Source organism: Rhinatrema bivittatum, chromosome 1, assembly GCF_901001135.1.
Source record: "Rhinatrema bivittatum chromosome 1, aRhiBiv1.1, whole genome shotgun sequence".
Lineage (NCBI taxonomy): Eukaryota > Metazoa > Chordata > Amphibia > Gymnophiona > Rhinatrematidae > Rhinatrema > Rhinatrema bivittatum.
Genome location: NC_042615.1, coordinates 118,544,026 through 118,567,127, shown reverse-complemented (window position 1 = coordinate 118,567,127; position 23,102 = coordinate 118,544,026). Strand labels below are relative to the sequence as shown.

General features: G+C 40.6%; 1 protein-coding gene across 5 annotated transcripts in view; it reads right to left on the bottom strand.

The window, feature by feature from the left end:
* FAM149A (family with sequence similarity 149 member A) overlaps positions 1 to 23,102 on the bottom strand; it is a 261,077-nt gene that overhangs the window by 101,126 nt on the left and 136,849 nt on the right. For all 5 annotated transcript variants that reach the window (XR_003854328.1, XM_029586942.1, XM_029586943.1 and 2 more), the window contains exons 2-4: positions 13,076 to 13,186; positions 6,454 to 6,586; positions 6,035 to 6,177 (exon numbers count right to left, since the gene is read on the bottom strand). Coding sequence is in view for 4 of the 5 variants with exons in the window: in XM_029586942.1 (XP_029442802.1) it covers positions 6,035 to 6,177; positions 6,454 to 6,586; positions 13,076 to 13,186 (387 nt within the window). In the remaining variant the exon portion in view is untranslated. The remainder of the gene's footprint in view (positions 1 to 6,034; positions 6,178 to 6,453; positions 6,587 to 13,075; positions 13,187 to 23,102) is intronic.

Sequence of the window (23,102 nt, the reverse complement as noted above, 5' to 3'; positions counted from 1 at the left end):
TCCTCATCCACTACATAAGAACTTTAAGTCAACCAAAGTATGGTAAAATTCCAGCGAATACTGGACAATCGGTGCATCAGTTTTCTTAGTTCTTATGCAGCTTTTATGCTGTATTATGCATGTTTTGACAAAAATATGGACAATATAGATTTTTAAGCAGGGACATATAATTACATATATGACCCGTGCAGTTGTACAGTCATAATGGCCCTGAAGGCGAAAAATAAACAAGCTGAGAATGTTGAAATGTTTGAATCTGAACAACATTAGTGTATACAACACAACCTTGACATGGAAATTGACCAGCAGTTCATGTGGATGAGGGGATAGGGAGCCTCAGTGTGATGAACACAAGACAGTCCCGGAGGTTTGACCCCCTGTCCAGGCAAACATGGGGGGAGGGGGGGAACATGTCAAGGTTGTGCACAATTGTGCGTTCCCAGTGGCATATTTTGCAGCTTCGGGCAGGCTTTGAAATATACCCCCATGTTTGCCCGGACAGGGGCCCAGTTTTAAGCGCATAAATCCTTTGGAACATTACCCCCTATGGTATATAGTGCAGACTCATGCAATAGTTTGATAGCCCTTCATACCTCCCATTCCCCTCCCTCCTTCCTCTTCACTGATACCACTCTGCCTCATTTTCCCTCCCTCCCATTTCATGGTATCATTCTCACCTCTCTCCCTGCTGATAGCTCCCAGGCTCATACTCCCTCCCCTCCCCTAATGGCACCTTCCAGCCCTGCTCCCCCATCCTGTGCTCTTGAATCACCCACATCTATGTCTTGTTCAGCTCCACCTTCTAGCATCCTATCCCTTGTGACCTCTGAACTTATTTCCCCCTCCCCAATTAACCTCTTCACCTCTTTGCCCTACTCTCTCCTCAGTGGTGAACCTAGTCTCCCCTTCCCTCCCACCTACATCACCTTCCTAATGTCAATGGTTCTCTTTCTCTATGCTCAACCATCCTGTCCTTCTCTACTCTGGCATCTCTTTCCCTCCCCATGTGCTGACACTCACCATGGGTGTGATACATTTTAAAGTACCAAAAGCAGGATATCTGTGTGTATCTTTACTGTATAAAAAAGGCCATCATTTGCAAACAAGTATTTTCTACTCTACAGAATGAACTGAAGCCTAGTCCAAACCAGCAAATTATTACTGTAATTCTTCCTGAAAATACAGTACTTGAATGGTAAAAAAAGAAGTGCATGTACTGTAGAAAAAGAAAAACAAGATACAAAACACAGGGAGGTCATTTTCAAAGGAGTTATGCATGCAAAAGCAACACACTATTGCAGCAATTTTCAAAAGCCCACTTACGCATGTAAAACCTATTGTCTGTTTAGTAGCATATATTATACATGCATATACACACGTAAAGTGCATTTTCATGTCTAAAACCCAGTTTTATGCATGTAAATCCTTTTGAAAATTACCCCCCAAAACAATTTTCAAAGTTCAATTGCTTAATTCCTCTCTTGATACATGCCTGGTTGCCCCCACCAGAGATAGGAAGAGTAATTTTCTAACAGCTCATGACTTCATGAGCTGTTAGACTCATGACTTCATAACAGAAGTCATGAGTAGAAAGTCATGAGTAGAAAGTACAAGCACACTTCAGCCCTAGTTTTCATAGTGGACTAAGGGGCACAGAGCCCTCTGCAGCATATGCACACACATTGTCTGCCTGGGAGCAGGTGGAAATTTGTACGTGCACATTTCTGCACACACTTTTGAAAAGCAAAAGTATGCATGGAAATGGGTTCCATGCCCCATCACTGCACCAGGGAATACCTCTTTCAAGTAGGCATAAAAGTCCATACAAAATCGCTTCCACGCAAATTTGTGCAACCCTGGGGTAATTTTTAAAAAGCCCAATTTTTACGTGCATAAATGCATTTGAAAATTATCCAATGCATCTCTCAGGCTATTCAGACTAACATGATAGGGATGATGTGTGGTTTAGTGATAAGAGAAATGTATACCATCTACCATTGCTCAATGTCTGCATGATCTCCTCATTGTCTCTCTACACCCTCTATCAAACCAACTATACGGGGTAGTTGTTACTCAAGTTATTTCTTCTTCCATTCCTTTTCTGAAGATATCATGTAGTCCAGACACAGGAATATGCTGCCAGACCATGCACACCAAGAAATCTGCATGCATGCATCTGAGATTGGACAGGGATGACTACTCAATGAGGTATAGAAATTGCTTCCTTCTCTAGAGGCAGAGCTACCATCTTAATTGATTTATTAAAACTTATAACCCAACATAATAAACAATGTTCTAGGTAAGGAACAACCAGTAATGATACATCATACTCAAATAATCATAAACAACATTAAAACAAATCAGCATAAAACATACATACAGGAAATATCAAACACACACATAAAACTCCATCATAAACCCTTCAGTCAGCAAACCTCCCTCCAATCCAACCCCCCAAAAACAGACTTAACTAAATCTAAAAAACTCAGCCCCCAAGCAGACTTAACTAATTCCACAAAAAGCCTCCTGAAACAACAACTTCAAAACAGCCAATGGCTTGCAAGATCCAGGGTCCATCATTCTAGAATGAGAACACTGGTCTTACTACAAGCTGGCCTAGAACAGTAGTGATACCAAAAATATACATTTTATGTACCGGAAGTAATAATTAATGGTACTCAATCCAAAGAATTTAATCTTCAAAGGGGCAACCATCAAGGTTTTCCTCTTTCACCTTTGTCATTTCTTCTTTTGCGAGAACTTCTTTTGAGAGGTGTCCAAGCTAGCAAGAATATTGCAGGAGCATGTATAGGCAGGCACCTAGATTTTAAAATCACTGCTTTTGTGGATGACATATTGCTGCCTCTAACCAATCCACACAGGCCTTTATCAAATTCTGCAGGATTCTGCAAGATTTATATTGAATTTGGAAAAATCTGAGGCTATGGTGTTACAACCTCATGTTGTGAAGTTGTGGGGTAATGATTTTCCCATAAAATGAGATGAGGGTTCATTCAAATATTTGGATATTTTACTTCCTTCAGATTTAAAGCAATTGTACAAACTGAACATCCTATTTATGGAGCAAATAAAGCTTAAATTTTATCAATGGTAATCTTTTCCTCTAGTTTCCTGAATCAGTTTAAAATTATTTTTCCCAACTTGCTCTAAATCCTGTAAGTGTTGCCTTTGTGCCTAATTAAAAAAGATTTGAATGCAGTTCAATTTACTTTCCAAGCTTTTGTGGAAGAGATGGGGAAACCTAAGATTCCAATCATGAGGATAGTCGGAGAATGGTTGCAGGGAGGTTTAGGGCTTCCAAATTTTGAAGGTTACATATTGCTTGCATTTCATGTCACCTTAGAGATAGGTTATTTGAGGCCTCATATTTTACCCCCTTAGAGTTTGACGAGAGTAGTGGCCCCATTGCAACTAAGATATATTTTGCATGCTAGAGCAACAATACTGCCTTCTCAAACAGACATTTTAATTATACCATTAAAGGTGATATGAAAGTATTTATGTGGAAAATTGGGTCACAACTGGGCTGTAACAATATATTTACCAATACAAGGACATTTAGATTTTGTGTCAGTTTCTCATTCCCAAATCTTTGCAAATTAGGCATCTAAAGGAATTGATCAGATTGCAAATGTAGTTCACTGACAGGATGATGTATCAATTTCAAGATCTGAGACAATTCAATTTTTATCAGAAGGACTTCTACCCTTATTTACAGTTGAGACACTGTGTAAAGAACTAGGCAAGAATAATTTGACAGGGGATATAAGCTTAAGATTGAAAAAACTGGAGAGACAGAGAATGACGTTCAATTTCTGATCCATTAAGCCTCTTAAGGATATTTATTTATTTATTTATTTAACAGCTTTTAATATACCGGTGTTCGTGCGAGCACATCACGCCGGTTTACAATAAACTTGCGAAAGGAGGAAATTACAAAAAACAGGGAGTGGGAGATGGAGCAGGTTTGAGAAAAAGGGGGGGGGGGGAGAGGGGGGAAGTAAAGGAGGAAGAAGATAGCAGCTGAGAAATTAAAAGGAACGTAACATTATTTACATGAGAGGCAATAAATGAGGGATAAACATTGTCACAAAGTTACAGCGGATAATGAAGGAAATATGGATTGTATGGAGTATATATATGGAGGCTTATTTACGGTAGTTATGGCAAGTTGTGAGGAACATATATATATGCTTATTTACAGCAGTTATGGCAGGAGAAGAAAGACAATTAATTTTAACTTTTAACATGCAGATTGTACAGGTAAGGTAGATGGGGTGCGGTAAAGTGTAAGGTGGGGGGGGGGTATAGGGTGGGTGGGTGGTGGGCGGTACTGTGGTGTATTAGACAGATGGAAAGGGAACTGACTCTCAACCTTATAGATTTGCTACTAGCCAAGAGTTTTAGAAATATCCTGAAACTGATAAGTTTTGTTAACCTGAGGGTATAAATATTATATATAAGTATAAATTATTAAAATGGACATACATTTCTCAAGTTCAAGCATTCAGAGGAAAATAAAAGATACCAACATTTGCCAAAAGTGTAAAGTTACCTAGGAACCTTCAAGCTCATCAGTATTGGTCCTGTTCTAAAGTACAATTACATTGGGACAGAAGTAGAAGATATTTTGAACACATAATGGGGCAAAAATTCAAAGTAAGCCCAGTAGGGGTCCTCTTTGATGATTTCCTCTTTTTTGGGAGTTGGGGAAGAATCTTAGACTCTATTAAAAAGGCTTGCTTAGTCTAGGATAAAGGGATTCTATTAGCACAAAGAGATAACCATCCCCCATCAGTCTGGCAGTGGAGGAATTTATCATATGATTTAATGCAAATGAAAAATGTGGATTCTAAGCAAATAGCTATGCAAAAGAAAATATTCCTACAAACTTGGGAGAATTATATTCAATTACTTATCATGAAAACTAAGGAACATAGGGGTAGATTTTATAATTCTACACGTGCGCAAACAAAAGTACACCGGATTTTATAAGATACGCACGTAGCCGCGTGTATCTTATAAAATCCAGGGTTGGCGCGCACAAGGGGGGTGCACATTTGTGCAACTTGCGCGTGCCGAACCTTGCGTGCGCTGCCCGTTCCCTCTGAGGCCACTCCAAAATCGGAGCGGCCTCGGAGGGAACTTTCCTTCCGCCTCCCCCCCACCTTCCCCTCCCTAACCCACCCACCCTCCCCCCGGCCCTATCTAAACCCCCCCACCTCTGTCGCAGAAGTTACGCCTGCTCGAAGCAGGCGTAACTTTGCACGCACCGGGCCGGCTGCCGCGCACCATGTTCCGGTCCGGGGCCTGGTCCGGAGGCCGTGGCCACGCCCCCGGAACGCCCCTGAGCCGAAACCATGCCCGCGGCACCGCCCCCGGAGGACGCGCCAACCACATCACGCCTCCCGACACGCCCACCCCAAGAAAGCCCCGGGACTTACGCACGTCCCGGGGCTTTGCGCGCGCTGGAAGCCTATGCAATATAGGCTCGGCGCGCGCAGGGGGGTTTTAAAAGGGTTACGTGCGTAACCCTTTTAAAATCCGGCCCATAGTGTTGAATTCTTCATGAGTGGAATGACTTTGCTGGGAACAAAAATGCTCAAAATCATATGTATTTTGGTTTCATTCAGTGCATGCCTTGATATGAAACATGGTTTGTCAGGTAGATATTGTTATGTCCCAGAATACCAAGGGTATAGTCATGAACTGATCTGGTTTGTGGTAGGGTATGGGGGAGTAGGGACAGTCATAAAACTGATTAAAAGATTTTGTTAATTTTTGACCAACGTTGCAAGGAAAACTCATAAGAAAATGTTTGTATGATGTTACATTGTGTACATTAGAACCAAATGTGCATCATGATTTATCCATATTGTTCTATTGCTTCAACAAACAGTTTTAGCATTACATACCTGAGATGAAGTTACATTGTGTACATTAGAACCAAATGTGCATCATGATTTATCCATATTGTTCTATTGCTTCAACAAACAGTTTTAGCATTACATACCTGAGATGAAGTGATCTTTTGGTCCACTCCTTACATTCTGCTTGCAGACTCTGGGTTTGGGAGCTCACGTGGCCTTCAAACAGCATTTCATCCACATCCCAGAACAACTGATGCACTCTTTGTGTATTAGCTTTATCGAATTCCTATCAGTTCAAAGATAAAGGGTCAGCAGAAAGCACAAAGCACGCTTTAAATCAGAACCACATGTGTGCTAGAAAATTTGTAATGTGAAGGCCCTTTTGTGTTTAATGGCCTTTGGAAAAATCTCAGCTTCATAATTCACTATATGACATGAAATATTTCTATTCTACATTATGTTTTGCACCATAAAATGTATCTCACATTTGGCACTTTTCTTAGAAAACACAATGCAAATTACAACTAACCAAAAAATAAACACAAACATAACCACTACGTACATCATCTGTCCAGGAGTAAACAGAACTTCTTTCAGTAGACAGACCAGTGGTATAGCTCTGTATTCCAGACCACGAATTATTCAAGTCTGTTGGTGTGGTTTGTCCACTAGTGGAAATTGATGAAACGGATTCACTAATGGCAAAAATACAAAAGATTTATAAAACCACTAGTCCCACATACTAGTCCTCACAATAATGAACAGCATTTCTGATCATTCCATGTTTTGATGTCTTGGCTATGATGCTAATGCTCATAAATCACTTCTAATTAAACATCTTTTCTATGTAGCCAAGAATATGCTGAACACTTTTCCATTTAGATCATGCCACAGTTTTATTTCAGAAAACAGAAAAATCACAGTAAGATAGTACTTTCACATTGTTTCAACAAGTTTTAGACTATTTATAAATCTACATAGGCTATTCACTGCACAGTATAAGCTCAATTAGATCATTCCTGTGGATGTCTAGGATTGATTACCAATTGCATAATAAAATAGGATTTTTCACAAGATAATTCCCATTTGATAAACAAAGACAGAATAGAGTTAGCAATGACAATGTCACCTAGCATTTTTATCAATGAAACTGTCACACAAAATACATTTTTCAAGCCTGCTCCAACATTTTAACATTTGATCCCAACATAAAACTTCATCTACGGGGACTTCCAGTTATGCGCTGAACGGAGGGGTGGAAGTTCCCCTGCACACCTGTCCTTAATAGATTTTTTTCAATTATCCTAGCACTAGTTGAGGCTTGATTTCATACTATGCCGTTATCTAAGGATCTGGGCAGCCGCTCCATACCGTCAATCTGGGCTGAAGTTACCCGTAAAAAGAAAAAATGGAATCCGACAGCTTCGGCCAAGTGAAGCTGCATGACGGGGAATCGACCTCAGAGGACAGCGAGTCGCAAGAAGCGGAAGTCGGTGTACATGCTCAGTATATTGCCCGACCTATGGAGCATTTCGCTGAGAAGATTTTGCAAAATCTTGATGCACGGCTCAAGATCATAGTTGAAAAAGGGGCCAATGTGTTTCAGACAGTGCAGGACCACGTAGACAAAACTGAAGAGGTAGAAAACCGCATTGCTGAAGTTGAGATGATGCTAACCACGGCAAGAACAAAGGTTAATCATTTGGGGCATCTTGCCACCGCTCTTTCCGATAAAGTCGATGACCTAGAAAACCGGTCCCATTGCTGTAATATCCATATAGTTGGACTGCCCAAAAAAACTGAGTGGAATGATGCTGTCCTATTTTTTTCAAAATGGCTGCCTGACATCGTGGTCTTTGACTGCCCAAAAGGCTATGTGAAATTGGACACGGCGCACAGATCTTTGGCGCCACTGCCAGGTAAAGGGTTGTGTCCCAGATCTGTTATCATTAAAGTGCATAATTTTGAAGATAAGTGGAAAATTCTGAATGTTGCCAGAGAGGCGGGCTTGCTATAGTTTCACGGGCATAAAATCATGACTTTCCTGGATTTCTCGCTGGAAATCCAAAAAAAAAGCGTCAAGAATTTCCTGGAGTAAAAAAAGGTGTTGCAGCGGTTGAATCTGAAATATGCAATGATTTACCCTGCCAAATTGAAGGGTTTTGTAGGTAGCAGGGCATTCCATTTCTATACTGTTGCTGCCGTTGAAAAATATGTCAAAGATCATGCTGAGGGCACACACTCTGAGGCCTGACATTTCTTCTGTTCGGCATGCTACTTAGTTGGATCATAGCCCTCGATTTTGATGGGAAGGCGGGAGACTTTGGAATGCTATGTGTGGAGAATTTGTTTGTCGCAGATCCCCCCTTGGCCTTCCTTGGTCCCAGAGCCTGCAAAACTTGAAGACGTTTTGTTTTTCTATCTCTTTTTTTTCTTATTATACATATTCTAACTGTGCTCAATAGACGTGTCACTAAGGAGGAAGACTCTGGTTGCGGACTGTCATCTGCTTATTCTCAGATTTTTTTTCTGTTTTTTTTCATTTGTTGCTTGGGCCAGGATGGAGCTGGCTTGTCAGGGGTTTGCAGCTTCGGCGATGCCATGGTTTGGAAGGGTTGGAGGTTCTTGCTACTGGGGTTGTCCGGTCTCAATTTTTATCCCACCGAAGGAATTTCCAGTATTGTGGGTTTTGGGGTGGGTCTGAGTGGGGTGGGGGGGAGTTTAGTTGGTTTACACATAGTTCTATAGGGTTTGGAGGGTTTAAGCCTCAGGAGTGGGAAGGGGGAGGTTTTGGGAGGGTACAGATTAAAGAGTATACCATTTCACTGTTTATTTCCTGGGTCATACTAAATGAGCAGCAAGAGCTTGTACTTAACAGGTTACGCAGAGGCAAGCTTTTTGCCCTTCTTAAGATTTATACCAGTTGGATGATGGCATTTTTCCTTATAGCTGGTTTTATCCTTTTGTTGATTATGCTGTTGAAAGTCAAACTATGATGAACAGAGTTAAGTGTATTTCTTTAAATGTTAGGGGAGTTTCTACTCCAGTTCAACAGAAGCGTATTTTGCAACTTGCACACTGAAATGATGCACAGATTCCCATCTGACTAATGCAAAGCATGCTAAATTAAAGCAGGGGTGGGTGGGGCAAATGTATTTTTCTTCCCATAATTCCCTCAGCAGAGGGGTTTGTGTATTGATTGACAAGCATCTCCCTTTAGTTGTCAAGCGTCATTGTATTGATGCTGATGGGTGGTATGTCATATTGGACTGTACACTGTTAATTTTATGCTAGTTAACGTTTATGGCCCCAATCAGGGCCAGGTAGAGTTTTATAAAGCGCTAACAGATACTATAGCTGTGTTTGGATATGAAAACCTTTGCCTGGGAGGGGACAGGAATGTATGTTGTGACTCACTATTGGATAAGACATCTCAGCTGAGGGAGGGGACATCTTTTATGCCTAGTGCCAAAGGTTTAATAGATACTTTTCATTTAATAGATATCTGGTGCTTACAGCATCCTACAGTTAGGGATTATACTTTTTATTCACCACGCCATAATATGTACAGTCGATTGGACTATTTTTTTTTTTAACTTCTCTACATTTTGTCGGATCACGCGCCTGTGGAAATTCTGCTTGGTCTAGACGCTTTGAGACCTCGGCTTTTAGCTGGAGATTAAATACTGCTTTGTTATGATATGTTCAATTCTCGACCCTCTTGAAGGAGGTGATATCTGATTTTAATATCAATAACCCGGTAGGGGAATATTCTCCTTTATTGAGATGGGCGACTTGTAAAGTCTGTTTGAGAGGGAAGCTGATTAGCTATGCAAGCTCTCTTAAAAAAGAGAAAAAGCAGAATATTGATAGTCTTACTGCTAAAATTAGGTTGTTGGAAGCGAAACATAAGCAGAACTGCTCGGCTAAACTTATAAACAACTGGAAGCCTGTAGAAAAGAGCCAACTACTCTGGAGGTATACACAGTTGGAAAGGCCCTTAAATTTACTAATCTTAAATTTTATCAACATGGGAATAAGGCTGGTGCATTTTAGCCAGAGCAGTTAAGAAAAGATCTGAGGAATCACATATAGTGGAGGTTAAGAAAGGGCCTGGGGGTGATACAGTTCACACCAGGGAGATCAAAGGTTTATTTGTTCAATTTTTCTCTTGTCTCTACACTAATGATGTTCCAGCCTCTGTTGATCGCATAACAGATTTGACTTCTTTGAATTTACCCATCATTGATGAAGAGCAGGCTGAGAAACTAGTTGCTCCTATATCTCTGCTGGAAATACAAAGAGCTGTTAAGGCCTTGCCAGAGGGAAAGTGTCCGGGCCCGGGCGGGTACCCTATAGACTTTTATAAAAAGATTTTGCTGGAGGTAGCTCCTTTTTTGGAGTCCTTGTATAATGCGGCCGGGGAACATGGGATAGGTCTGGGAGATCTGTCAGATGCCAATATTTCTCTGCTTTATAAAGAGGGTAAAGATAGGTGGGATTGTGGAACTTATTGACCTATCTTGCTCCTTAACTCAGACTTAAATATCCTAGCTAAAGTTTTGCAACTCCATTTGGAAACGATTCTCCCTTTTTTCGTGCATAGGGATCAAACGGGATTTGTTAAAGGTCGGGCATCCACATTTAATACCAAGCCCTTAACATTCTATATCTGGCACAGACTAGGGGTATTCCTGGCTTAATTCTATCCTTAGATGCTGAAAAACCTTTGATAGGTTATCCTGGCCTTTTTTATTTACAGTTTTACAGTGTGCAGGTTTGCCAGCTTGCTACCTTGGCTTGGATCCAAGCCATGTATGCAAAACCCAGAGCCTGGTATGGCTTGCTTTCTCCCTTTTTCAATATTGCTCAGGGTTCTAGGCAGGGATGTCCACTCTCTCCACTTTTATTCGACTTAGCCATACAGCCATTAGCCAGATAGGACAGGTAGAGCATAAAATATCCCTGTATGCTGATGTACTAATTTATTTTGCTTCCCCGAATTCCTCAGGTCCTGTTTTGATTGCGCTTTTGGAGGAATACAGTTCCTTATCGGACTATAAATTCAACTGGGATAAGTCGGAAGTATTTTTGTTCGGACCTCATTTTGCTTTTCCCATATTTTTGGGTCCCTTCCGAATGCCTGGGGAAAGTTTTAAATACCTAAGGATTAATGTTGTTAAGGATTTTAAGCTTTTGTATAATAAGAACTATATGGTCATTATCCATACTTTGAAACAAATTGTTAGAATGGGCAGACCTCCCTCTCTCTTGGGCAGGCTGGATAAACCTATTGAAAATGAATGTATTACCTAAATTGCTTTTCCTCTTCTAGCATATCCCGTATTTGATACCATTGAAGACATTTGATGACTTACATAGTCATATGGCTAAATTTGTCTGGAGTAACAGGCAGGCGAGGATAAAGATTCAGCAGTTATGGATGCCCAAAAGGCAAGGGAGACTGGTGTTGCCCAATTTAAAAATCTATTATTGAGGGGCGAGACTAGTGTGCTTGACATCGTGGTTTGGACATAAGGCCACACCTTGGATTTCCTTGGAACGAGCTCAGACAGAGATAATTTCCTTGGATATGTTGCCCTTCCTCCAGGCTACTTCACCGCGTCAGCGAGGGGCCTGTCAGGGAAGTCCAATTTTGGTCCATGCTATTAAAGTATGGGATCAAGTACAAAAATATTTGGCTCTTCACGATGAGACCCCATCACTTATTTCTCCAATTTATGGAAATGCACAATTATTCAGTTGTACTTTTGCTAGGGACTTTCAGGACTGGTGGCAGTTGGGTCTCTTCAATATTTCCCAACTTTGGGATGATTCTGGGATCTTATCCTTTGGAGACTTTCAAGAAGTAAATTGAGCTACCGGCTCAAGCTATGCTAAATACTTGCAATTAAGGAAAGTGCTAGCCGGTCATTTTAATATTTATGCTCCGTTGAGACCTCTTAATAAGATGGGAGGTATATTTGTCGGACCCTGCTGCTTTCATTAAAGGTATCACAGCTCTATATTGGGCTATATTGCTTGGCAAATATGAGGCAACAACTCCCATTACCTTGGAATATGGACTTAAGTATTAATTATGATAACAAGACATGGAAATCTCTTTGGGAACAAGCGCATCGTAGTTTCATTTGTACTAAACATACTGAATTAATGTTAAGATTGCTTCATAGAACCTACTGCACTCCTGTAGTCTATCACTCTAGTCACTTGAATCCCGATGCTTTATGCTGGAGGGGGTGTGGAGAAATTGGTACATATGTGCACATGTGGTGGCTATGTCAGGGTGTTCATTATTTTTGGGCCTTAGTTATACAACAGATTGCAGCCATTTTAGGATTCCTGGTGCATATTGCTTTTGTCATAGAGTAACCCTCGCATAGATCGTTGAGATCAAGTGTGGGTGGTAGCTGATCTTGAGTGCTTGTGATTTGCTCTTCAAAATGAGAGCTTTAAACAGGATAAGATATGGGAGGGGAGGGGGCTTACCATAGGTTCTACGCTGTTTAATACATTTCTGCAGCTCTTATCCTACTTTGGGTTGAAGGGATGTTTTTATTTGTGCTTCTGTACTTTGGAACCAGAAATCATTGGGTTTTTTTCAGTTAAATACTTGTTTTGCTAATCTCTATGTATGCTCAAACATTTATAAATAAAAAGAGTTAAAAAAAAATCTGTCTACTTTTGATTTGGGTCTTCTGCTCCCTGGATTGGCTTGAAATGCTGCAGAGGAAACATTCACAGCCAAGGGATGGGAGAAGAAAGGGAGCCATGGTTATCACTCACGGCTAACACCTAGTGGCCAGAATCAGGGCCCATGATTTCAGGAAGAAGCCCTGGTGCATGGACCCCGGTCCATGAACATCACTGCAATAACCAGACTAGGTAAGGTTTTATGGGGGAAAGGGAATGCAGGGGATATAAAACAAGGGAAAAATCCTCAATCAGTTGTGAATGAAGCTCCTGGTTTCATAAATTTAACTCTGGTTCTCAATGAGCTGGAGGCCGAAAGAGCAGGAAGAAATTATCAGGTCAAATATTTCATCTGCTGTATCAGTATTTTGCACTCTCCAGGACAATACAAGTAAAAAACTGGGAATATCCAAGGTCAGAGATGTCAAACTATTTACACATAAATAAAAGAAACACATCTTTCTTGTTACCAGCTGTAATTATGAATGGCTTCCTGCACTTGTCTTGTGAAGTCCACAGGAAGGGAATATCCAACTTTGTCTGCGGTACTCTGATCTGCAGCTCCCCTGGACAGTCCCTTTCTAGACAAAACAACATTTAAGAAAAACATTATTACTATACACATTCATGCACTGCCAGGTCCAATTTTCTTGTGCTTTATTCTGCTAATGCTCTAATTTCATTCATATTCAAAGCAATACCTGAGGCTGCTCAACTACTAATAAAAAAAAAGGAGGCGAATTAGACTTCACGTGGTGCCTTTCATTTTAACAGTCTCTGAAAGCACATTAGAAACCTTCTGTAATATTGACAGGACATGTAGTTAAGTCACGGGAGTCAGACACTTGGAAGGGTTTCTTATTATGTGTCTATGAAAAAAAAACCAAAAACACTTCAAGAAGCGGGCCCATAGTTTAAATACTGAGTGAAGGCTTGCAGTCATCGGGTTTGGACATCTAGTCAGTTATGACCAAAACAAGTTGAGAGGTACTAAGCATAATGGCAGTCTGGACTTAAGGGAAGAGAGCAAACAGAGGAGATTCAAAGGCAGTTAATTTGAAAAAGGAGCTTTTTAAAAAAAGAAGCAAAAACATGTAAGGGGATGGTGAATCTTAAATTGCATGAGGGAATATATATCAGGAGGAGTTTGAGTGGAGTTTATGAAAATGAGGGGTGCTTAACATTGTGTGCAATACCCTAATGCACACTATCATGGGATTTAATGCCAGAAATAACATCATCTTTTTTCCTGGTGTTATGCTGTACATTTTGCCCGAAACGGGATTTATGATAAATTTTGCAAATCCTGTTTTGGGTAGGGAGATGGGGAGGGGAGAGAGAGAGAGAGCGCCTCTAGGGAGGCACACATATTAGTCAACAACATAAGAAATTGTCATACGGGATCAGACCAAGGGTCCATCAAGCCCAGCATCCTGTTTCCAACAGTGGCCAATCCAGGCTACAAGTACCTGGCAAGTACCTAAAAACTAAGTATATCCCACGCTATACCTAAAAACTACCTATACCTATAAAACTATACCTACAAACTACCTATACCTATAAAAACCTATACCTAAAAACCAAGTATATCTCACGCAAGTACCTAAAAACTAAGTATATCCCACGCTACTGATGCCCTAACGCCCGCAATAAAACCCTAAGACTACCTGATGAATGACCCCCTTTGCTGGATAAGTCTTAAACATGCTTCCAAGCTGGATAAGTAGCTTTGTTTAAAACTTAACCGGCTATGTTTAAAATACATGCCACATATCTTTTAGATAAGCGAAAATGTTGTTGGGTAGATATAAGCATATTTTGTGTAGTGTGCATGCTCATGTCCATATAGCTGTGTATATTTATTTATTTATTTAACATTTTTTCTATACCGACCTTCATGGTTAAATACCATATCAGGACGGTTTACATCGAACAGGGGTAAAATAACTAGATAAAGGAAGAAAAAAACAAAGTTACATTACAACGAGGACTGTGAACTTGGAAGCTTAGGAAGCTAGAAGAGAAATATAAAGTTAAGTTAAAGGGAGAGAAACAAATTCCGGACTAGAGGTAGTCCAGACTAGAGATAGTCCACATGTTAGAGTCGGTATCCATGCTGTCAAGGTATTCAGAGGAGGGGAGGATCCATTAATCATGGGTAGATAACGCCTAATGTGTATCCCAGGGTTCTGGGAAGGCTTGGCGGAACAGCCACGTTTTGAGTTTTTTCTTAAAAGTTAGCAGGCAAGGTTCCAGCCTAAGTTCTGCAGGGAGGTTGTTCCAGATGGCTGGGCCTGCTGTCGAAAATGCTCGGTCCCTGGATGCGATGAGTCTTGTGGCTTTGGTTGGAGGGGCTTGTAGCGTTCCTTTGGATATTTCTCTCATTGGCCTGTTAGAAGTATGGAGTTTTAATGGAATTTCAAGGTCGAGATAAAGGAGATTATAGATGAATTTGTGTATTAATGTTAAAGATTTGTGAAGGACTCTGTAATTGACTGGTAACCAATGTAGATTTCGGAGGATGGGTGTAATATGATCATTCCGGTTGGTGCTTGTCAGGATTCTAGCTGCAGCATTCTGTATCATCTGGAGAGGCCTGATGGATGAGTTGGGTAATCCTGTGAAGAGCGCGCTGCAGTAGTCTATTTTGGCAAAAATCAATGATTGAAGAACTGTCCTAAAGTCGTGGAAATATAAAAGGGGTTTGAGTCTTTTTAATACCTGTAGTCTGAAGAAGCAATCTTTGGTTATAGTGTTAATCATACTCTTTAGGTTAAGACGGTTATCAAGTATAACCCCAAGGTCTCTAACTTGAGTATGAGAGAGGGCGTGGTTATGTTGGGCCTGTGACTGATAGTTATCTTGGAAGGCGGAAATGAGGAGGAGTTCGGTCTTTTTAGCATTGAGGACCAAATTTAAACTGTTGAGGAGATTAGTGATAGAATGTAGGCAGTTGTTCCAGATCGAGAGTGATTTGGTGATGGATTCCGTTATGGGGATCAGGATCTGCACATCATCCGCGTAAATGTAGTGAATAAGGTGAGGCTTGTTAATAGTTGGCATAGGGGGAGGAGGTAGATATTAAAAAGGGTGGGTATGTTCTCTTGTTTTAAAGTTATCCTCTCTATTTATAAAATGAAATATTTAACAACTGAAATGTTCTCAATAAAAAGATCAGCTTTCATACATATTATGTAATGTAAATGATATGCAAATTTGCTCCAGAAATCATGACAGGATTGTAAAAACTGTGCTGCAGGATTTTCTAATTCTTGCCGTAGAACCTAACCCTCAGCTCACAGAAAACAAGGGGTCTTGGTATTTCCTCACTTGCACATCTACACAACATTCTTTTTCATTTCAGTAATAGCCAATGTAACTTATTACAAGTTGCACAGTACAACTATGGAAAGAAGTCCAGAAACTGACAAATATCACACTATCATAAAAAGTTCTTTGTATTCTCTTAGATAACAACAACAATGAAAATTGTCAGCAATCAGTGCCTTTGCTGAACAAAATGTTAAATATTTTCATGTAATTCAAATCAGATTCTTATTCATGTTTTAATCCTTTCAAATTCTTCTGATGTTATCCTGCAAATTTTCATGCAATGCTGTGTGTAGCAATGCCATAGTGTCTGGAAAAGAAAGTCAAGGTACTTGCTACCAGCGGTACAAGTACTGCATGAACATAAAAGCAGCAATCACTATTCAGATGCCAATGTATTCTGAAAAAGTCCCACGCCACGTAAGTGGCCTAACATCTGGACATATTGGCCCTACTCCATTTTCTATCAAAATGCAAAACAGTTATTTGGACCTAACTGGGAGAGAACAGCTCCTGAGGATAATTTTTGACCCTCCTTTTAATTTATTTTACATAACAGAAGGTTAAGGTACTTTGCTAACTAAAGCCTGCTGTTTAATTATTAATCTAAAGTTGGTCTTTTTGGCTGAAGGGCAGGCATAAAAATTACAAACATGCTGAAAATGCTGACCTTTGAAAAAGTCATTTAATAATCAACTTGACCTATTTGCACAAACTTGAATAGAATGAAAACACTGAACTACAATAATAATCTGAAATCTCCACAAAGATTATTCCAGGGGAGGAAAACTCCCAGGTGCCAGGTTGGCCAGGCACTTAAATTGGCACCTGATACAAACACTCAGGAAAAGCTGCAGCTGATAAGAGGCCCAGGCCTGAAAGGATCCATGACTGCTGCTGCTGCTGTTGGAGGCAGCCCAGAGTAAGCAAGAACTGTTTCTAGTGAAGGAGGCCTAGGCACAGGAGAAACTGCAGACACGCATAAAGGCCCAGCTTCAAAAAGATGTACGAGGCCCGAGTCCAAAAAGGGATGCCACCAGCCCACCCAGAAAAGGAGAGGTTGGAGGGGAGAGGTGAGCATGAGGGGAAAGGGGGCCACACAAGACTAGCAGGTGTAGAAGAGGGAAGAGAGGTTAGAACGGAGGGAACAGAAACAAAATTCCACTGGTGAAAAATAAATCTGAGAAACAAAACAACCAAACAAACAAAAAGAGCCAAAAAAAAAAAAAGATTACAAGAAAAAACCATTTTGCCCTGGCTCCTAAAATTTTTGATTGGTTTCCAAACTCAAAATATTCTTCCACCCCAGTGGCTAAGCTATGACAGGATGTCTTTCTGCATGCAGGCTTGCGGTGGAGTGGCTGTCTAGGATACAATACCACTATATTTAATCTAGAGTCTTCCTCGGTTGTCTTGAAAGCTCACATACATCATCTTTTCAGATGGTCCTTTGGAAGGTGTTACAACCAACTATTTAAGGGCCTTCATTCAAAAAGCACTTTCTCCCTATTCTTTGCCTATGGAAACATAATCTGTTTATTGAATAATGCCTTGAGACCCCAGTTACCTTCAGAAAACCCAGGACTATGAGAACCTGAGTCTATGGAAAAATGCTTCGCACATAGGCTGCAAATGTTGTCCTTTTTATTTATGCTTTGTAATCGTTTATAGTAGTCTACCGAGCTTTAAAACATAATATGAAAAGCTGAAGCAAATTAAAATTCATGTTTTATGCAAGATACCAAACATAAAAAACATCACAGCCATACATAAAACACAATTTGTACTACCAGTAGAAAGGATCCACCACAAATGACAGATACAAAAAAAGATAGTTTTGGCTGCGTATTTACTGTTCCACCCTCCTGATCCCCTGTGTCAGGCCACGCTCCTTTTCTGTTCTGCGGCCACAGAAGTCAGATAGGCCAGTGGGATTACCCAGGCTGAAAGACAGCATACGAGCTGTTGTCTAACAACGTACACACAGTTCCCCATTAGCAAGCGCACTCGGCTTCAACCATGTGACTCTCCTGCCAGTAATGCACAATCCTCTGCCCACCAGCGCCCTTACCTTTGCCTCATAACACGCGCTCTCTTCCTTCATAGCGCACGTAGCCTTGCTCCTCGGTGTGCAAGTAGCTTTTCCCACTGGACTTTCTCAGCACAGCCTTTTCTTTGCCTTCCTGTTCAAGCTCTGGTTTTGCACACAGCTTTCCATGTTGGAAATCTTGCTTCACTTTGTGCACTCGGTACTCCTTCTTTTCCATTTCCTCTGCTCTTTGATGTTCCATGCTAGCCCTAAATCATTTTCTGTCCCGTCTTTCTCTGCATTACCCTGGATTTAGTGTCAAGCTTTTCTATGCAAGAGTGACTGTGTGAGAGAGAAAAAGTGTGTGAATAGGAAAGAGAGCACTGACCGTGTCAGTGAGTGGGCCTGCTTGAGAGTGAGTGACAAAGAGGGCATGACAGCATGAGACAGAGAAAGAGAGAGAGAATGTGTGCGAGTGAACGAGTGTCTGAGAGCGAGGAAGTGTGCCTGAGGGAGACGGTGGTGGGTGCTAGAGGAAATGCAATATGGAGATGGAGAGAGTTGAGAGGCTAAAAGGCAGAGAAAGTTTGCTCTCTCTCCCCCTGCCACCCCCCACCCCCCAGTCCAGCCATAAGGCACTCTAAAAGCATTTTTAACGTGGCAAGGGCCATTTCCACACACTTGTTCTTTCCCAGTTGCAAATAGCATGCGCTACATCTCTATTTTGCACATGATTTGAATTGAGTGCTGTTTGTCATTCATGTGTACTATCTGCAGCCCGAATCCACAGGAAACGCATTACTTGCTGAAATCTTTCAACTGCAATTTCTCTATAAATATCCATTTATGTTCCCATTTTGGGTGAGAAATCATGAGGTGAGCCGAAGGACCCCAAACCCATTAACAAATACCACCCAAGGTAATTTGAGCATGACTGACAGTGACCAACACAAATGCTATCAATTTTTATATGGATATACACACGCAAACACACACTGTATATAGGATGTCCACATTCTACTGTCAAGTATATCCTACTCCTGACAAATGTATAATAAGGGACTGCTGCTGCCAACTTAAGTATGTGATCAAACTAAAAGTATTGTTCGGTTTTTAAAATACTTTCTAACACTAACATGCAACCCCCAACTACCATGGAAAGAATGATTTTATTTATTTGTGATGTCACTAAACATATATTTGTCATTTCAGTACAAACCAGTTGAAACACCTTTATCTTTTCATTCTTGCTCGTTACTTCCTTTTGCATTATACACATGCAACAGAAATGCATGAAAAGCAAAAACAAATAGTAAATAAAATACTGCTACTTCTGAAAGCCGAGCTGAAAGGGAGAGAAAGATGGCCACTGTCACAAAGGCAGCACACGCGGGCCACAGTGCGACACTGAAGTACACCTCGGAGAAGGTGCCTCTCCAGCCTTGCAGGTTACTTAGCACCATCTGCTCCTGCTGTTTGGGAAGGCAGGATCAAAGAGAGAGCAAAAAGAGACAAGGGAAAAATGAGCACATTGAGATATGTATTGTGTCACTGTTCAGATCGCAAAGTTAGCCGGATAAACTTTTCTGGCTAACTTTGGAGGCATATTCAATACATAGAGGAGCTGCACTACTGAATATAAACAGCTATCTTAAAGTTAGCCGACAATCTTTAGGACAGCTCTTTAGCCCAAACAGACTTAGCTGGCTAAGTTAACCAGCTAACTTTGAATATTGGAGTTTGCTGGATAACTTAAGCCAGCTAACAACTCTTCCCACTAATGCCCCCAGAACGCCCCAACTTAGCCTCCTAACTTATTAGCCAGTTAACATTTAGGAAGATAAGTGCCCAGATCTTCATTTATCTGGATAACTTCTGACTTATCAGGCTAAATGCTTTTCTAATATGGATCACTGGGTTTATATCTAAATGAGACATAATACAAGTCATCACTAGTACCCTAAACTCTAGAATGATCTCCTCGAATAACCTGCTCAACAAGAAATTATTTTAAGTTTTAGGAAACAGATGAAGACCTGGCCATTTATGTAAGCTTTTAATTAACTGCTCTAGCTAAGACTATTTATCTCTCTTAAAATTAACTTCAGTTGTTAGCATTGTTAGATGAGTTTTTTTTACCACGTGGGGAATTTTATCTGACCTTATCATAATCTGATATCTGGTTGTTCTAGCTTTCATTTTACCTGGTATCTTTCTATGCTGCCTATTTGGTTTATGTTTTTAATATATCAGTCTATATATAATGTGTAATTGCATTTATTATCTGTTGTTCATATTGGTATTCTTATGATTTTTATGTTTTAATGATTCTTACTATGATATTGTTATGTTTTTGTGATTGTTCTCTGCCTTGGGCATTACTGGAAAAAGCAGTTTATAAATATACAAAAATAAAATCAAAATTAATAGCAAAGACAATGACTCCACATTTCTCACAATCTTGCTAATGGTAACAGAAGTAAAATATTTTGGTGTCATGGATATGCTCCTGTTGTCTTACACAACATATAATTATTCTTGAGTTGGCGTTATTTCTCTTTTCACATAATCAATGGTATCTCAAAAAAAATAAAAATTGTAATCCATGTTTGCAATCCTACATCCAGCCAATAAATTGGGGATTTTCCCATGGGTGGCATTTATTAGTTCATGATACAATTGGAAAATAGAGAAAAATATGTCACCTATTACATTAGGGACAAAATCATTTGTACTCGATTTTAAAGGATTTGATATCATGGCTGCAATCTACCAAATCATATCCTTTAGGATACCCCCTAGATTATAGGTAGTGTTTAGTGTCATACACTACACCTTTGAACCCATTTCTATTTTTGTGCTGCTTAAATCAGTTTTACAGCTTAAACATATACATTTTATACTGGTAACTCGGTGATTTATGACTAATTCAACAGTAGCAGCAGTTTAATGCTTTCTTGGTATGACACCAAGTAATCTATATTGTGTAAAATACATGGTTAAAATATTCCGAGCAGCAAATACAAAAAGCATAAAATAAACTGCTTAGTAAAAAGCATGTGTTGTGCTAAATTCAGTTTTCAAAAACCAATCAATGCATTAACACCTTAAATCACCTGAATATTTACCAGACCTTTACAGAATCTTTGAAACACATTTTAAAGAAGGCTGTGCCACTCCTGTAGGCTCTGTTATCCTTTCTGCAGCACTAAGCAGACACCTCTCTTGAGAAGAGAAAATACCTCCTAAGGTGTCAGTTCTGAATAAGAGAGCAGCAGCCAAGGTCTCTCAATTTTCTGCATTCTGCAGATTCAGAAATTTGCTACAGGATTTTCTCATTGCCAGATATTTATTATCCGCCCTTTTGAAAGGGAATTCGTCCAAGACAAAAGTACAACAATTTAATTAAACCGGCACAGCAGGAAACTCCATGCAAGTCAGGGCCTTACAAATGGAGCATAGGATAAATAATCCTCATACACAGGTATTGCTATATGCTTATAAATATCTGCTTTTTGCTGAAATCCTCTTTATAACTATTGTTAGATAAAAATTTGAATGTCTGAAAATTGCTCAAAAGGCACATCCTACCTACACCAATTTAAGATTAGTAAATAGTGGCTCAGATTTACCACAGGTATCACATTAAGTAGGCAAATCAATTATGATCACCATAAGTAGGTGAAAAATTAATTTTGTCTTATATGAATGTATTAGACCAGCGTTTCCCATCAGGTGTGTCGCGGCACAGTTGTGTGCCATTGGCTAATGGGCACGTGTGCGGCGGTTTTCATTTTCTCTTTTCCTCTTGGCCTCCAGGATGTCCTGCCTCCAGTGAGGGGGGGGGGGAAGGTTGTCGGAGAGCAGGTTCATCTACAGCTGCTCCTGCTTCCCCCTCTGCTGGCTGTAATAGAAACTCCACGGGGCCCTGGAGTCTTGCCAGACTTGCTGGCCTTGAGCAGTTCAGATTGCAAAAGGAAGCCGGCAGAGGAGGAACTCACAAAAGGTAAACCTGCCTGCTCACAGACTTCTGCCATTCCCGGACATGGGGTGGGGGCAGGGAATGGACTGCTGAATGTGCCAAGGGGCGTGGGGGAAAAGGAAGGGTGATGATGCCAGGGGATGGGGGGAGAAGGGTGGAGAGAGAGGAAACATGATGATACAAAGGGAGGAGGAGGAGGAGAGATAGAGAGAGAAGGACTTGCTGTTTGTAAAATCCCTCCCCCTGTCCACTGAGGATGTTGTCACCTGTGTAATGGCCTATTCTCCAGCTAGCTGACATATGTGTGTCATCATTTGTCAGAATTGGACCTGTTTACAACCACACTCGCTTTTAAAAAGTATCTACGGTTCGCTTTTAAGAGGGGGGGGGGTCGCAATCTACAGGACCTAGTGTTAGCCTCTGACTTGCGTACCCCCATCCTCTTCTCCCTTATCTCAGAAGAGAGGCCTCACTCCTTGTGACTGGTGTAAAGGTTGCTCATCATATTCCCTTTCTTTAAACCACATTCATGGAGCCAAACTCTCCACAACATTTTCCTCAGTTGGCTCCACTTCTGGAATCATATATTATATAGCATTATGTGCTCATGCTCACTTTTGTATGTAGTCAAGACTTTACGGAAGATCTGTACACATATTTTTGAACACATTTCTTGTCTCAGACTTCACAAAGAGTATGCCCCCCCCTGGTTAAACATTGGCAAGATTTTAACCACTCTCTCAGAGACTTAACACTTTGCTGTGTTAGAAATTTGCCATCCCTCTCCGCGCCGGGGTAACTTCTCGTATACACTTCTTCAACGAGAGTACAAATGGATCCTTATGCTTAATACCATTTCCCCACACAATCTAAATGCTAATATTGAATGGTCTGTATTTTTCTGAAAAACTTTGTGCAATATTCTTTAATTTGATCTGGATCCTCTCCTGCCTATCTTGTGGGTCTTCCTGTTATATGCAAATTACTTCTCCCTTTAAGATCATATGTCTCATGGACAAAGAGATGTAATTTCCCCCCCCTCCCCCCTTACTTTCTCCAGCTTCCCCTCCTCCATTCCTTTTCCTCTTCCCTTCTGCTTCCCCCTTTCTGTCCCTGTCCCCCTCCCCCCACACACGTTTTCCTCTTTGTTCTCCTG